The 18,171-nt window shown below is 37.3% G+C and overlaps 1 protein-coding gene across 1 annotated transcript; it reads left to right on the forward strand.

Annotated features, from left to right (window-relative positions):
• Window positions 1–590: 590 nt before the first annotated feature.
• Window positions 591–14,775, forward strand: LOC132992774 (calpain-1 catalytic subunit-like). Its single transcript, XM_061062269.1, has 22 exons — window positions 591–726; window positions 2,402–2,656; window positions 3,184–3,253; window positions 3,423–3,541; window positions 3,647–3,780; window positions 3,878–4,052; window positions 4,913–5,073; window positions 5,216–5,290; window positions 6,015–6,175; window positions 6,723–6,889; window positions 7,194–7,205; window positions 7,310–7,518; window positions 9,410–9,455; window positions 9,603–9,671; window positions 10,378–10,435; window positions 10,560–10,621; window positions 10,832–10,900; window positions 11,065–11,143; window positions 12,454–12,570; window positions 13,477–13,529; window positions 13,774–13,872; window positions 14,455–14,775. The coding sequence occupies exons 2-21, from the start codon at window positions 2,420–2,422 to the stop codon at window positions 13,798–13,800; spliced, it is 2,100 nt and encodes a 699-aa protein (XP_060918252.1). The 5' UTR covers window positions 591–726; window positions 2,402–2,419; the 3' UTR covers window positions 13,801–13,872; window positions 14,455–14,775.
• The last annotated feature ends 3,396 nt before the right edge of the window (window positions 14,776–18,171 follow it).

Raw genomic sequence — 18,171 nt, forward strand, 5'->3', positions numbered from 1 at the left:
GGCAGTAGAGCAGGGAAGTTGTCAAACTGGCTGTGTGATTGTAAGTGACACAGATCATATGGGGAGATACATTAACAATAATACACATTCAGGGTTTAAGGAACCACCCCTTTCAGAACTTTTATTTTATTTTATTTAACCTTTATTTAACCAGGAAAAAGTCTCATTGAGATTAAAAATCTCTTTTACAAGAGCATCCTGGCCAAGACAGGCAGCAGCACAATTACAGAGTTTCAGACATAAAACACTTAAATACAGGAATCACAAAAAGAACCATTGAGCTGAATCTGTCATAAGTCATCAGCAACAAAGTGATCAAAAAGGGCAATACGAGTTAGCTAAAACATCTACAGTCAGATATTTCTGCCTCCAGATCATTAAGACGACCTTTAAAAACATTCAAGGAAACCAGCTCCCCAAGATTTATCTTGCAACCGATTCCAAGAAGAGGGAGCAGCATACTTGAACTTGACGCCCAAGGCCATCGCCAATCATCGCCTATGTCTTGAGCTGGTCCTGTGTTTGGGAACTCACACAGTGTTCTTATGTAACATGTCCCCGCCTTGCTCCATATTTCTCAGGAGTGAGAGAAACAATCTCAGGTTACCTGTGATACATGTTCATAAAGGAACATCCTCTGCTCACTGTATTAGCCTGAGGGGCATGCAGGCATTATAAAATAACTGGGATCGACCCATCATCATCAACTTCTCTCTCTGGCTGGAGGTAAGATTAACCTCTTTATATGACACATTTTCAACAGATCAATCTTAACTTTGACTTAAAGAACAAAATGTAAAACATACTGAATTGAATCTTTAAATTACTTTACTATATCTTCAGACATTAAGGAAACTTGCTATGTTGATATAACTGGCTTCTCTGGCAACAACGAAGCAACCCGATATGTCCAAACCAGAATGGTCAATCAATCAATCAATCAATCAATTTTTATCTGTATAGCATCAACTCATAACAAGTGTTATCTCGAGACACTTTACAGAAAGCAGGTAAAAGAGCTTACTCTTTGTCTGTTAACATTACAAAAGAGCAGGTAAAAAGACCTTACTCATTGTTATGTTACAAAAGAGCAGGTAAAAAGACCTTACTCATTGTTATGTTACAAAAAGCAGGTAAAAGACCTTACTTATTGTTATGTTACAAAAAGCAGGTAAAAGACCTTACTTATTGCTATGTTACAAAGAATGGTCTGTATTTTCACTTGTTAAAGGTTTAAGGCACACCCACACAGCCATTTGTTAATTACTGGTCTAATATCTTGAAAACCCCTGGGTTTTCAAGATATTAGACCAGTAATTATTGCAAATCAACAGGTTGGAAATGAGTGATACAACAGCAATGGAAGTGGGCAAGCCAACTTGATCAGATAATTGATTCTAACTAAAAAAGCCTCGGCAAGTTTCAGGACCAACAACGTGGTAAAACAAAGATAAACATTGGAGATGGATTTTTTTTAAAAGAACAGAGGTTAGAATGCAGAAAGGTTTCAAGACGATGCAGAGCTGGCTGAACACTGAAGCTTCAGTGTCCTCAATATGGACTCTAGGGAGGAGGGGGCCAAGGGGGTGTACGATTTGAGACCCTGGAAACTACTGTTACTGCAAACTTTGAATGACCCTGATTAACTGCATGCATATAAGTGTGTGTGTGTGTGTGTGTGTGTGTGTGTGTGTGTGTGTGTGATTGCTATTGCTTAATTAATCTGTTTTTTTTAATTAAAACTACACAAACTGATTGTATAAAAGCCTCAGTGTTAAATGTAAGAAACTTTAACACTTTAAGTCTTGGGTAGGCAACGTGTTATAACGGCATCTTCCTGCCACTTTCATATGGTTGCATAAGTGGAAAGGGGCTGTATTTGTTTAAAAGTAAAGAAGTAGTAAACCCCATGTTATCAGCATGTGAGATTTTGTTTTTATGAGACACTAGCTTGTCCAGGCAAGCCCTAGAGTTGACTTCTTAAAAAAACCCACAGACTCCATGGGAAACTGAGCAGACATCTCAGGGGCTGAAAAATGTCAATGAACTATACCAATAACTAGAATATTGTCAAGAGAGAGCCTATATTTTATGCAAAATGTATTAGTAGAACCTAAAATGTTTACTCTCTTTGGCTGAATGGAACTGGTTGGAAATTAAGTGATGTTCAGGAAAGATAATACATTTAAATAAGGAAATAAGAAACTATTAAATTTACAAAAATCAACACACATCATACATTTCCTTTTAGTTATTTGAACTCTAGTAAAGCTGCAACACATCACAAGGCGAGTTATTTGTTAATGATGGAATGTGTACATGCTGGTTTTTCTCACACTCTGTACTTAATAAAAACAAATCTTTTAAATACATGATTATTTTCTGCTCCTTTTCTGAACAGAGCTGAAACATTGCAGCCATGCCTCCTCCAGGTGTGTGTATGAACATCATCAATGCACGTCGCAAGAAAGACGGTTATGGGACTACTGTTAACCCTGAGAAGTTTCTCAACCAAGACTTCCAGCAGCTGAAACAGTACTGTCTCATCCGGCGTGTAAGATTTGTTGATGATATGTTCCCACCCGATAGAAACTCAATTGGTGAAGGGCTACTGAGCTCTACTGACATGGCTCGAGTAGTGTGGCTGAGACCGGGGGTAAGTTTTGGCTGTTACTTTGAGTTAATGGTTACATTTTGTTTTAATAATCCTAAACCAGCAGAAATCTAAATGTATTAAGTTGGAAATGATTTCTGTGGTAAACCAGCATTTCTGTTTTTTGAAATATACGAAAACTCACATCAAGTCCTTTTTGCCTCATTGCTAATTACACATGAAGCAAACAAAGGGAAAAGTCAGCCATTAAATGTTCTTTTGCTGTAGTTCTGGGTTGTACTGTTGGGATATTTTGGGTGCAAATGATTAAACACTTTCAACTCTCAATAGTTTTGATCCTTGTAAATGTATTTAGCGTATGTACTGTTAACTAGTGTTACACAGTATGGTGCCTATTCCCAGTTACAGAACTACCAACCACACATAACCATACTATTTTATGATAAAATATTTCCTCATATATTTTTGAAGATGGGATTTTTTGATGGATTTTTTTTACTGTGCTTTACGTTATATCTGGGGTGAGACTTTGACTTTGACAATTTCTGTATTGTATATTTCTGTTTTAGAAACTTGTTCCAAATCCATCTTTTACTGTTGATGGGGTTTCCAGGTTTGACTTTGGTCAAGGCCTAGTTGGTAAGAAATGTACTTCATTGATAATAATAACAGTTTCACGCTGCACAGTAGACATTAGAGATATGTGTTTTACCCTGTTGGCTCTCCTAGAATTCTAATTGTCATTTATTTTTTATCACTAATCTTCCTCAGTATAAGTTTCTCATAAGAAACTATTTTTTCCTACCAGGTAACTGTTGGTTTCTTGCATCTATTGGAGCACTTACATTCCAGACTCATATCTTTGAGCAAGTTGTTCCTCTTCAGCAAAGGTATGAAGAGGACTACTGTGGCCTGTTCCACTTTAAGGTGAACCAGCAATTATTACCAATGAATAAATCATTCTGATGAATGCTACACACAATATCTCACTTAGATATTAAACTGGTATCATATTATTGCTAATGAGTACAGTTCTGGAGATTTGGAAGATGGGTGGATGTTGTCATTGACGACAAGCTACCAACAATTGATGGCAGACTAATCTTCGTTCACTCCACGGACCCGACTGAGTTCTGGCCTGCTTTGCTGGAGAAAGCCTATGCAAAGTATGTAACATAGTATTTTATTTCTCACACATATTTGAGAATTTATTTGTACTTTTTTTTTGACATTATGTGTAAAATGTACAACTACTTGTGATAGAGTGTGTGGTTCCTACGCTGACATGAATGCTGGAACTCCTGCTGAGGCTATGGTGGACTTCACTGGTGGTGTTCACGTATGTGTCCAGCTGGCAGACCCCCCCCCCAATCTGTGGGAGCTGATGTGCAGAGCTGGTCAATCTAAGTCACTGATGGGTTGCGGTACACCCCAGGGGGTATGTAAGCATTGATTTATCACGAAAAAAAATACAAAACTAGCTGGATCAATGTATTTTATGTGCATCATGCTACTTGGAGGTCAGCTTCATAAATAAAGGCAGAATAAGAGATAAAAACATTTCTGATATTTTACCCCCGAGTAGCAGCCTCCATATTTCTTACTGAATTGATTGATGACAGATGTAATAACCTTTGAGCTGCCAACTCTTGTTTTTAAATCAGGAAACTAAAAATAGATGTAGGTCTCTCTGTTCTTGAAATGAAATGCTGGAGAAGTTTCAACATGTCAGGTTGCCACTGATTCATTACTCTTTGATTAACAAGACAGCTGAGTTTAAAACTACAGGCACATTTTCTTTGAATTGTAATTAAAATAGACAAACTAACAACTGCTTTAATTTGATTTATCTTCTCTGGCAGTAACAAAAAAGAATTACCCGGTCGGAGCTGTTTGTGAATGAAATAACTAGTTTGAGTTTACATGCCAGAAGTAGTAGTATAGAAGTAAATCAAAACTAACTACACTTCACCTTGGAATGCAGTTCTACCTTGGAATTTTTTTTTATGATAGGTAAAGAAAAGTTTGTTTTTTTATGGTCAAGAAAGCAGATGTGAATGCATTGCATGTCAAGGTGCAACACAATACAATCAATTTAGATCCCTGTTTGAACTCTTTGGTCTTATCAATTGTTTATTTGACACCTTTTTATGTACAGTTGTACTTACATATAGAGTCAACTGATTCCATTTGGTGAGGAAGTAGGCTAACAAAAATACATAAATGAATAGTTTTTGTCTTCTGTTAAACTTCATTTATATGTTCATGGACTATATTTATTCCATCTAAATCTTTTAGAAGACGTCTGAAAACACTGTGCTACCAAATGGATTGGTCCAAGGCCATGCCTACACTGTCACTGGTGTGAAACAGGTGATGAGCCAAGGGACACCAGTAAACCTGGTGCGTGTATGGAACCCCTGGGGTCAAGGGGAGTGGAAAGGAGACTGGAGTGATAAGTAAGAACAAACAAAGTTGGTTTATGATTGTAAAAAATGCATGCATACTTTTTGTCTTGTGCAGAATGCATGGTACTATATGAAATGTCTTTTAGCCTATGTAACTTGTCTCATCATATAATAACACATTTGCATTCTACAGGTCCCCTTTCTGGCAAACCGTTAGTCCTGAAGATCGTGAGATGTGTCTGTCTGTGGCTGATGACGGGGAGTTTTGGTAAGAACATAATTAATCATTCATATTCTACTGCAGTAGCTCAGTCTGTAGGGACTTGGGTTGGGAACTGGAGGGTTGTCGGCTCAAGTCCTGGTGCAGACCAAGTCTGGAAGTTGGTCTGGTAGCTGGAGAGGTGCCAGTTCACTTCCTGAGCACTGCCGAGGTGCCCTTGAGCAAGGCACCAAAACCCCTCACAGGAGCACTCACTGTGGGCAGCCCCCTCACTCTGTCATCTCTTCATTAGTGCATGTCCACAGGATCCTGTTTGTACATGTGTGTGTATTTCAGACTATGTGTGTGTGTGTAGCATGTAGCAAGAGTATAAAAGTGAATTTCCCCTCGCTGGATTAATAAAGTATATGTTCCTCTATTTCTACTTCTTTAAACAGGTTGAATACTTTCTTCATTTAAAACCCAATTTAAAATATAAAATACATGCAGTTAATGATTTAATGTAATTTAAATATATGCGAGGAAACCTGAGCTACATGCAGAAATTGGTTGATCACTCACAATAAGTGGCAGTAAAGTCAGTTACAGTGTGCGGCGGATTTATTAATTTTTTCTTAATTTGAAATTACTTTGGTTTTTATTCCAGAAACACCTGATAACAGTTATATGTATCACACATGTATTAAATCTATGTATGTAAAATTAATTTTGATGGATCAATGCATCTCAAATTTTAAAAAGCATTGTCTAAATTGATTATAAATTTCAACAGGATGACTCTGGAAGACTTCTGTAGGTTTTACTCAGATCTTGACATCTGCTGCCTTTGTCCTGACTTCCTTGATGGAACCTCTTCATGCCACTGGAAAACCTCTTTCTACGATGGCAGATGGGTTGCAGGAACCACTGCTGGAGGATGCATGAATAACCTCGGTACTGTCAGGATTTATAAATCTACAAAATATTTCTAGCTCTATTTGTTGACTGCTAAAAATTCAAAATGTATAGATTGTTACACATTCAATTAATCCAATTAACATTTGATTTATAACAGCTTTATTAAAGGAAAAAGAATAACTCTGAAAGATCTTCACGACTACCCTTTATTACAACACCTCTGCACCTCTCCTTCAACTCTTTTTCCACTACTGGAGCTGCACTTTAATGTTTCTAAACCTCTGATAAAGAAAACTCTGAAAGACTTTCAAGAAACCACTGTTACAATTTTCAAAACCTCTAAAAAATGAATTTAGTGATTGAACTGAACCATTAATTATTGATTGATGATTTTAGAAGGAATAAGTAATGGGACACTTTATATACAAATCAAATGATATATTTTAATGAAAAATGTGAACAGTATTGTATATTCTGACATACAGCCTTAAGAGAAAACAGAAATAGACAAAATGATACATCTAGCCAATGATTGTTGGTTCATATATTGCTTTTCACATTTGCGACCCTTTTTGCCTTGTAGAGAGCTTCTGGACTAATCCTCAGTATCGGGTCACAGTTGAGAAGTTATTCGGTGAGTGTTCTGCCAAACAAGGGGAAAACAGCATGCTCGTGTCTCTCATGCAAAAGCCTGACAAGAGAAATAGACGCCTGGTCCAAAATCTCCACATTGGATTCTCCATATTTAAGGTAAGAAAAAAACAACAACGCCATTATTTTTTTACGTGGCTGACTACGTGGCTATTCTTGTTGTTCTTCCAGTTTTTAAATTATGATTTCTGAATATTTCTGTATAACAATTTCTTTTTCACAAGACACCTTAAGATGATTTCTTAAACTAGATTTTATCAAATTAAATATTTTATTAAGCCCCTTTAAAGATCAGTAAATTCCATGATTTTTATTTGCATTGTGTATATATGTGTTCATTTTGACATATTAATCAGAGTTATATTCATCTGTCTCCTTTGTTACCCGTTTCTCATCTTCAAAGCTGACCAAAGAAGTAAGTAGCATTTTGACACAATCTTTAGGCACAGTATAAGCCCATCAAGTGTAGCTATGGAAATAGATTTGAACTTAAATGATCTGTTTGTCATGGTTTTACAGCATGAAACATACAAGGGGAAGTTCCCAGCCTCCTTCTTCAGCAGAAACAAAGCTGTGGCTCAAACAAAGAGCTATATGAATGCTCGTGAGGTGATGGAGATGATGAGTCTGGAGCCTGGTGAATACCTGATTGTGCCGTCTACCTTCACTCCCAATGAGACAGCATCCTTCATCCTGACCATTCTCTCCAAGGCAGAGACCCACGGCAAGTAAGTGACTCACCCCGACCAGCTCACTCTAACCAGCTCACTCGACCCAGCTCACTCTGACCGGCTCACTCGACCCAGCTCACTCTGACCGGCTCACTCGACCCAGCTCACTCTACCCAGCTCACCCCAACCAACTCACTCTGACCAGCTCACTCTGACCAGCTCACTCGACCCAGCTCACTCTACCCAGCTCACCCCAACCAACTCACCCCAACCAACTCACTCTGACCAGCTCACTCTGACCAGCTCACTCGACCCAGCTCACTCTGACCAGCTCACTCTGACCGGCTCACTCGACCCAGCTCACTCTGACCGGCTCACTCGACCCAGCTCACTCTACCCAGCTCACCCCAACCAACTCACTCTGACCAGCTCACTCTGACCAGCTCACTCTGACCAGCTCACTCTGACCAGCTCACTCTGACCAACTCACTCTGACCAGCTCACTCTACCCAGCTCACTCTGACCAGCTCACTCTGACCAGCTCACTCTAACCAGTTCACTCGACCCAGCTCACTCTGACCGGCTCACTCGACCCAGCTCACTCTGACCAGCTCACTCTGACCAGCTCACCCCGACCGACTCACTCCGACCAGCTCACTCTGACCAGCTCACTCTACCCAGCTCACTCTGACCAGCTCACTCTGACCAGCTCACTCTGACCAGCTCACTCTGACCAACTCACTCTACCCAGCTCACTCTACCCAGCTCACTCTGACCAGCTCACTCTGACCAGCTCACTCTGACCTGCTCACTCTGACCACCTCACCCCGACCAGCTCACTCTGACCAGCTCACTCTGACCAGCTCACTCTGACCAGCCTTTAAAAGCACTTTTTCTAAAGTACACTTGTGGTGTTGAGCAAGCTTAATGAAAATTGTAAAATATTACTGTAATCACTTTTTAGGAATAGTAACAATTCATGCTGTAGTGGTTGCCACATTGGGATTTTAATTTATTTTATCTGTAGCAAGTTGAGTGCAGTTGTTCTAAATGTATTGGAGAGACCACCTTAATAAGACAATTCTGAGGGAATAATGTGAGACCAAAGTAGAAAGAACTGTCCTGATTCACAGATTTGTTTCCATTTTCTGAATATTATTTGAATTTAACCAACTTACTTCCAACTGCTAGAAATGTATAGGGCCCCCTTTAAGTCACAGCCTTTATCGTTAGGGATAGCCACTAAAGTCTTAGTCGATTAAATGGAAATTTAGATTCAGATTAGTTGACTAGTCTAAAGGTATGAAACCGCTTAGGAAACTGTCAACATTCAACACAATATATTCAAGCTGAGGGGACTCAGTCAGTCATTATTATTATTATTATTATGCTGATCTGTGATCTTTTTAAATTGAGCAGGATACCAGTGTGCATGGCTCAACAATGTCAGCCGTGGGTTTATCTATTTGTGCTACATATTTCACCTGACAGCCTTAAAGCAATTTTCTAGATCAAAACCCTGCTCAGTTGCACGACTCTTATGTTGATGCCTTCAAGTCACTATCCTAGTTTACATTTACATTTGTATTGAGGGCCAATATAGAAATAATATTAATTTGTTTAACCAACTAGTAGTTCTGGTGCATTGTAGGAAGGGTGAAGTTAAAACATTATGTCGGCTAATCGTGCACATTCCTAGTTAATACTGGGTTCAATTTAATTATGTATATATATTTTTTATTTTTTAATCTCAGCATGAATAGTAAGCCATCAAATGTATTAAATAAATGTTGTCGACAAAAACCATTGATGTTCAAAAATTATATTAGCTCACCATTTTGCTTACTTTTACAATGGAATTTGAATGTCATTACTAAATTTCAAATCCCACTATAGAGATAACACAATGACTACAAGTCACTAATGTCATTTGTCTTTTTTTTCTCAGTGAAAACTCAAGTGGCCATGACCATGAACATATGGAAGTGGAAGAGGTAATGTATTGAAGCATATTATCAGTGTTCATATTTTCATGGTATTACTGCTAGATACATGTTGATAACTGTGTGTTAAACTTATGACACCTATGGTGCAGTGTATTCATTCATCTGTGGATCTGAAAGCACTCCATTTTTTTGCAGCCCATGAAAGCAAAAAAAGAACCAGATGAAGAAAATAAGAGAACATTGTTCCGTCAATACTCTGACAAGGTAATTGCCTTTAAGGAATAGTGCAACATATTAAACGTACTTATGATATACTTATGTGTTCTGCTAAAGGCTCCACCTTTGTAGACTTCAGGAGGTTACTGCTCCTGACCCAGAAAGAGTCATGCACACAACCACCTACACAACTAAGAACTGCTATATCTAGATACAATTAGTTTCTGTATTAATCACACAAAACAGGAGAGCTTTAGAGGTGATGGTACAATTCTACAATTCACTTAGCAGACTCTTTTATCCAAAGTGACGTACATCAGAGAGTAAGTACAACACAAGCAAGGATCTAGAAAAAAGGGAACAATGTCAGTAAGAGCAAACGATCAGCTTTGAGTCTGATTGGACACACAGGTGCTGACAGGAAGTGACCAGAGGCAAAGCACAACATTGAGGGCAGTTCTTGAGAGCTCTAATCAGTATAGAAACCATCTTGTAAGTCGTCGTTATCAAACAAAAACCATCGTCTTTACCATCATCATCATCAATGATATGGAGACCATCATCATTAAGTTAGTAGGTATTCATGAAAGAGCTGGGTCTTTAGCTTTTTCTTAAAGGTGAAGAGGGACTCTGCAGATCGAAAAGAGTGTATGGCAAATGTTATTTCTTGTTGTTGTTGTTCAGCTACACTAACTTACTGTTATTACCAACTACATAGATACCAAAATAATCTTTATTCTCTTTTCTACAACAGTATGAAGAGGTTGATGCTGAAAAGCTCCAGACAATTCTCAATCAGCAAATCCTGAAAGGTTTGGATTGTAAAATTTCAAACAGGCTAAATGAGCTTATAAAACACTCATCTTGATTAGGACTACAATGTTGATTTGTTCAGCCCAAACTAATGATCCAGGTGTTTTTTATATTGTTACTTAGGAGACTTGAAAACTGGAGGCTTCAGCATTGACGCATGTCGCAGCATGGTTGCTCTGATGGATGTATCCTCTTATCTGGAAGTCTCAATGTATTTGTGCAAGTATTGAAAGAGGAGGATTTTTTTCACAGTTATCAAGTTACATAAAAACATGTAAGTTGTACACATGCCAGAATCTGCCTGCCCTTTAATGGAGTTAATACTCTGGAATGATTTAAAGGTCATGAACATCTCATGACATGTACTGCTTCAATCCCTTAATTATGGGTTACAGACATCTATCACTGGCAAACTGAACGGGGAGGAATTTGTCCGTTTGTGGAAGAAGATCAGCACATTCAAGGTGAGAGAAAACAAGTGAAGGTTAAGCATGTTCAAATAAAACAAAGATTACGGATGACTTACTAAAAGTGACAGATGAGCGTTCATCCTAATGAAAGATTTTGATCTTGTGTTTTCATTGTTTGTGTGTTTTAAGTTTCACATTACTGTCTTCTTTGTAACCAGGACATTTTCTTTAGCACGGATGTTTCACAAACAGGAACACTCTCACTGAGTGAGCTCCGGAATGCAATTACTGCTTCAGGTAAATAATAAACCGTTTATTTTTGTCCATGCTATGATCGACCATCCTGTGTTAGGAGGGAAAGAAAAAAATGAACAATCTTTCCAAGTTCCTTTTTCCATTTGTGATAAATGGTGGTAAAAAATAAACAAACATTATTGTCCCTGATGTTCCTTTAAATGTACACATAGAAGTGTTGTAAGCCAACAGACGACATGCCATAGTGCTGCCAATACAATAATACCAGCATGGCATAATGACTGTAATTACAGCTGAGCCTGGTAGACAGCAACTATATTAACATTTACATTTAAGTGTCAAACAAAAACAGACAGTGAGTATTTGTTTTAAAACTATTAGTTTGAGGGATGACTGCATGTGTATACAGTACGTGATTACATATATGATATAAATTAAAAGATTGGCAAAAAGACTGCTTTTGTGTTTTCAGTGTCCCAGGGGCAGACTGGGATCATGAATCAAGGTGTTTAACTACATCCCAGGCCTCCACATGAATTTGTGAAGGCTAACTTTGTCCCTAGTTCTACATTTAACAGTCAGTTAAACCAGTCGCTACAAACCAGTATAACACATTGTTTATTCACCTTCATATACCATTCTGTATTATACCAAAAAGCAAGGGCCGCTATGAAGTAAGATTCTACCAAGCGCTGCAGTCACAGTACGGCAATAATAAAAAAACATAATAACAAATACTATGGCAACTCGCCAAGCACAATAACCCAAACAGGTTATACAATGTTTGCGTGCTCATCTCTTTGACTTCTCACAGCTGGCCGATTAGACCCTGAAGCCAAATATCCCGCTCCTCCCAAGATACAATCTGTGCCTGCAGTATACACCTATGAAAAAGTTTTTGTTTTACTGATGTATGCCAAAAAAATAGTTTTGCAAGCGTGCCAAAATACATTCAAGACATGTTAGGTATTGTTGGCTTGGAGTTTATTACCTGTACTTACCTGTGCATTTCATTCTAGTAGTACTTATAGCACAACTTGATTGTCTGTAGCCTAAAGAATACTTTTGTGATGTATTTCTGTTTTTTTGTGTTAAAATGATAAACAGATTAGAGAAAAGGTTCCACATTGTATCACCTAAATGAAACAGGAAATCTATAACATTATCAGGATAAATACAATAATAACAAATAGAATGTTAACAACTACTTTGTCCTATTCTTATGTTCCAATAAGCAATAAAGAGTTAAAGAGTGTCATTGTTTCAAGAGATGAAAAATAATCTGAAGATAAATCAAAAAGGACATGACTCTGAAATCATACCTTATCTGTTGTCCTACATTTATTGTTTAGGAAAGAAGCTTAGTGATGAGATGCTTAATTTGATGGCTCTGCGTTATGGCTCCTCCTCTCGACACATGACTCTGGAGAGTTTCATCAGTCTAGTCCTGCGATTCGACTGCATGAACCGTAAGTAGAGTACATTTTGAAAGCAGATGATTAAAGTACATATAAATATTCATTTGATAAATAATGTTGAGTTTGTGTCTTTTTCCTGTGGTCAGCAAATATTTTTTGTCCCTTGTTTAAAAAATGTTTTAAATGTTTTATGCACATCTGCAGAAGGTGAACTGGCCAAGTTCAGATACTTTGGATAATTCATTCTTTTGTTGTTTTTGTGCTAACATGCTTGTCCCATTCATACCTACACATGCACTCCTTCAAGATATTTATTTTGAGACAATCAATATGTATGAGTGCAAGCTTGACTTTCATCCAGTTCAGAGCATTATTTATTATGATCATTCATCAGACACAAAATCCATGCAAGGTTGCAACAGGATGCCCCAGCTGATTTGGTGATTCAACTCATCAAATACACAAATATACATCAAATATATGTTTCTGCAATCACTGACATGTTAATAAAATAAAACTTCTAGCATTAGTGTATGGATTATTTTTCCCCATAAGAAATATGATTGGCATGATGTAAAGAAATTGAAATAGAAAGATTTAGGTTCTGAAAGTGCACGTTGAAAATGTGTTACTTGCAAACAGGACGCTGCTGCTGGCAGAAACATTTGATTGAACTAAAGCACAAAATAAAATAAATATATTATAATCCTACATTTTTTTTTTTTATTAAGTCTGCTTACTTTTTTAGATAAACTTTAGTTGTTACTGTGGCTCAAGGATCAAACCATTATCCACAGCGTTGTACACACATTAACATTCCCTTCCCCTCGGGGAGACATTTAAATCACTTTGGTGGTCCATCGTGGTCAGGTCCAACTAATATATATATTTCTTTTACAACAAAATACCTTTCATATGTACATTTTCCTTTCTAACCATTGGTGTCCTTCTCCAAAGAAATCTTCAGCCAGCTGTCAGATGGCATGACCTTGAATCTTAGTGAAACAGAGGTAATATTCTGAGCTGGTGTTGATTTCCTACATTTTGTTAAAGCCTAAGGTTTTATCTTTTGATAATCTTTATATCTGGGGGAGCAGGTATCTCATTTGCATTTGTAACTTAAAGCCAAATGTCTGTTGTTTGTGTGTTCAGTGGGATCTTTTGATTTCTTTTAGATTATCTGTGATTAATTTTTGAACTGGTGCTACAGCTACATTTCAACATGTTAATAATCTACTTATGATTTATTTTCAGTGGCTGTACCTCTCGATGTACACTTAACCTGGCACACAGAAGATGATCTGCAGGATTGATTCCAAAGAAAGCATTTTTTGCATGTGCTTTTGTATGCAATGATTTCTGTCTTGGCACATGTTAAGGGTGTAGCAAAACCTGTGTCATCTGTTTCATGTAATCTTTCCTGAATCCCAAAGCTGGAAGGAGAATAGAGAGTGTAGTGCTGTCCTAAACACTGAAGTAGATCAGAAACACAAACTTTGTCAAATCATTAATGATGTGTTGTCACAGCCCTAGTTAATGAAGTGTACTATAACAAGTCATCTGAAAGTATAGCTTATGGTACAGGGCTTTCTCAACTTTAAATCTCTCTGATGCTTCATTGATTTCATGTGGGTTCCAGCGTTTATCCTTTTATTGTTGTGTGGAAATTATCATTGATAAGCCATGCAGGGGTTGGTCCCTCCATAAGCTAAAGTATCTCAAAAAATATCTCATGGATATGGATGTGGAGTAAAGATATATTCAAGGGAATTAAGCCAACTCATTTTACAATAATCAACCCTGTATAGATTACCATGATGTTGTTCTCCAGAGTTTTGGAATTAGACCTTGAAACTGTGTTTACACGTCAATGTTTCTCAAAATGTAATCACTTTGGTTTTCCATTATTTTATACAACACTATCATTATACTGGCTGATGGGGATTTTAGATTTTCTCCGACACTGGCTCCTCTGTTGCTGGCTGGTGTCTCCGCTATCTTTTTTATTTTGACTAAAGTAAAGCTCTGTTTCCAAGGAAACAGGGTCAAAGTGGTGCAGACAACTGTACCAGATGCTTTTGACAAAATTATCTTACACACATTAAAGATCATTGCATATGTCATAGAGCAGGTTAAATAACTGACAACATAAAGAGAGTCTTCCAGATCGAGGTGACTTTATTACGAGAATCACTTTGCTGTTTGACATGTCAGTTTTCCTTCACCAAGCTTCAATAAATAAGTGTGCTTAACAAAGTCTCCTGGACAGCTTCTTACAAATTAACCAGATTTTAAGAAATTCCACAACCGTTAGTGCTAGCAGAGGAAAGAGTACTAAAGTAAAAGTACTATTACTTTGATAACGTTTACTTATGTATGAGTAAAAGTACAAGTTTCAAAATGTACTCAAGTAAAAGTAAAAATAAGTTTGTTTAAAATTGACTTGAATTAAAAATGACTTAAATACTTTTTTAACAATAGATCTCTCTGTAGTGCAAATAGGACACAAGGATTTAAATCTCAATGGTTGTTTCAAATTAAAGGCAAATATTCACAAATTAAAGTGAAATAATAAAATAGAACAAGTGGACACAGGACATTTAATACTCTTAGAGAGGTATAATGTGTCATTTTTTTATTTACTTTTTTCTTTAGGTCAAGGATACATTTTTTTGCTCATAGCGCTGGTGCTGCAAAGGTTGACAGTTTTGTAGCACAAGACAAAAAGTTGTAGCCGATTTACAAAAACGTCTTTTAAAACTCTAAAAATGGTTAGTAGTTCAGTTTATCAGTTAAACAGGTTGTGACTTACAAAACAAATTAATGTTGAATACAAAACATCAAAACTTAACAAGAAACTGTGCACAGTGTTATTATTAAATATATTAAATATTTTCTTTATTTGCCCATAGGACATAAACATAGACATTATACATTTTTTAAACCAACAGCATTGTTTACTGATGTATAATAATGAAGACGTATAATTCAAGTAGTAGGCTGTTTTATGAAGTGAAGTGTCTCAACAATTGAAGATAATACAAAGTCACACTTTAAACTGTGTTAGTGATTTTAGTTCATTATTTTGAGGCTGGTTAGTTTCAAATGCAGCTGTGTCCTCAAAGGCTGATTTAGCTGCAACTAAACCTGAGAGGCAAAATAATCCATGTATTGTTTTAAATTGAGCCTGTATGAGTTTATATGAGATGTTTTTAGTCACTGTGTGCTGAAGCTTCTAACTGAATCTGTGTTTGAAGTTTTGATTTTCAGACGCCTGAGTTCTATTAAATTGCTACAGCTTAAAACGCCTAATGTCCTGATACGTCTGCTTCAAAATAAAAGCACCTCAAAGAGATGACAATAAGGGATTTTTATTGTGAAGAACTTTCTGGAATTAAATGTATTTGTTGCTCTGAGCTTCAGCGGAGCTGCACTTAGTGGTGATTCTCGATAACTCTGTTGAGAAACAGCAGTCACAGAGTCACAGCCTGCTTAGTTTAATCATCTTGGACTTAAGAAAATTACACATCAGTTTAAACACACCTTCAGCAGGTAATCCCGCTGTAATGGAGGAGTTTATCCTTGCTGCACTAGCTGAAGTGGCACAGAGAGAAAATGGCCTCTGCCTCTCAGCAGTGTGATGAGGTGAAATCATTGAGAGCAGGAGAGGAGCAGGCCTATTCTTTTACTCAGTAACAGATGTGATTAAAAATGTTGTGAAGTTGGCCTACAATACTTAACAAGAAACCTACTTAAGTAGAAGTACAGATTTTAAAAACTTGCCTAGCCTACTTTTAAAAGCAGGCAAGAAGTAGGCTTATTGGTGAGTAATGGCAGGTTTAGTTTCAGGTTGGAACATCATTTATTTATCCAGATATTTAGGCTGTATGGTGTTAAAGCTACTAATTTTATGATGCTTAAACTACTTATTTGTATTTCCCACTGGTGTGTATTTAGCAGGCAGGACCAAGGGATGTAATTCTAAAATGTTTCCACAAGATAGTGGCAAATTACAACCAAAACTAGCTTTGACTTACTCAGGTCCATTATCAAAGGAGATAACTGCGCACCGCCCTCTTTCATTTGTCTTTTTCAATTCATGTTTTTTTTTGTTTGTTTATTTTAATAATTTAAATTTTATTATGAGATCAACTTTGCATGATTGATGTATTTGAAGATACACCACTAAAGATGTCAAGTCAAAATTGGAGTTTGTGGTCCATTCAGGGCTGGTCGTAAACAAGCATGTCAGATGACTGCTGGGCACCCCAGACCAGTAGGGGGCCCCGAAAGCTGACAAACTAAAACCAAAGCAGTGGCCCAAAATGAACACATTTTCCAATGACAGTAGGAGATCTCTAAGGGGCCCCATCTGACAGCACTCACTCTCATTGCCCTGGTAAGCGTTGTGTGCAGTATTGCAGTGAAAACCAAAGTTTGTGTCATCTGTTTCATGTAATCTTTAAACTAAGAAAAATGAAGAGGAATTATCCGTCTATAGGAGAGAGAAAAAAAACAGGAAAAAGGAGGAAGAGGAGTAAGCATTCGGACACTTGCAGACATAATGGTAATGAACACTGGTAGGATGGCCCCCCAAATAATTTCACCCAAGGGGCCCCACTCAAATCCCCACTGGGTCCATTAACAAGTTTACAACTCTACAGAAGCAGCAGGCCAAAAGGTAACAAACGCTTCAAAAGAACAGAATCATGCGGTAGGTTACCGTCATTAAAAAGCTGAATTGAGCCAAACTCTGTGTTCTATGTGTATACTGATATTGTTTGTTTTCATTGTTCAAAAACTGGTTTTCTGTTTCTAATCTACTGTGTGTTAAATTCAATATATGAATGATCCCGTACTGTGTGTGCTGATCCAGATATGAGCTGATCAGACCCATTTAGTCTTTGGAACCAGGCTGTAAACAATAATATTTCTTCTGTAAAAACTGTTGTTATGTGTGTTTATGACTTCTGGTGCTTCTGCAGCCTGCCTCAAGCTGACACTCGAGTTTGTGGAATTTTGCACTTCTGCATCAGCTTCATTTTTCAACCCTGAAGGTTAAGGTCATTGTGTATCTAATGGTAAGTAGAATAAGCCAATTCCACTCTCTCGCTCTCTCTCAATGTGGTGACACCAGCCAGCAAGGCTCTCAATGAAGGTCATGGCTAAAGTAAAAACCTTATGTTCTCCTGTGAGTATTGTTTTTCCTGTGAGATTCTCTCTTGTCAAAACCCAGATCATTATCCTTGAGTATTGTACCAGTATGTGGATGAATAAGATGTGTCTGCAAGTTCAAACATTTCTTTTAAATATTTTTGCTACATTGTAAAAAATAAAGAGGATTAAGAAATTTTTACTGTTTAATCTGCTTCCCTAGGTAGGCTATATGTCACCCTCTTGTGGTGCTTATATTTATTGTCCCTTTTTTTCTTTGTTCAATAGGTACTGTAATAATGAATTCTGATCATTGCTACCCACTAGACTCCACTCCTACCACATCTGCCTGAGGAAGATCTTATAGATCGAAAGATTGCCCTGTTTAAAAAATTCAGCACCAGACAGTGTTCCCTTTTTTCTGCAGTTACTTAATTTCTTGTCCTGCTCCTGTCTGTATTTTGCCATAATGTGCACACTTTATTTTTCTCTAAAATA

Source organism: Labrus mixtus, chromosome 18 (genome assembly GCF_963584025.1).
Source record: "Labrus mixtus chromosome 18, fLabMix1.1, whole genome shotgun sequence".
Taxonomy (NCBI): Eukaryota; Metazoa; Chordata; class Actinopteri; order Labriformes; family Labridae; genus Labrus; species Labrus mixtus.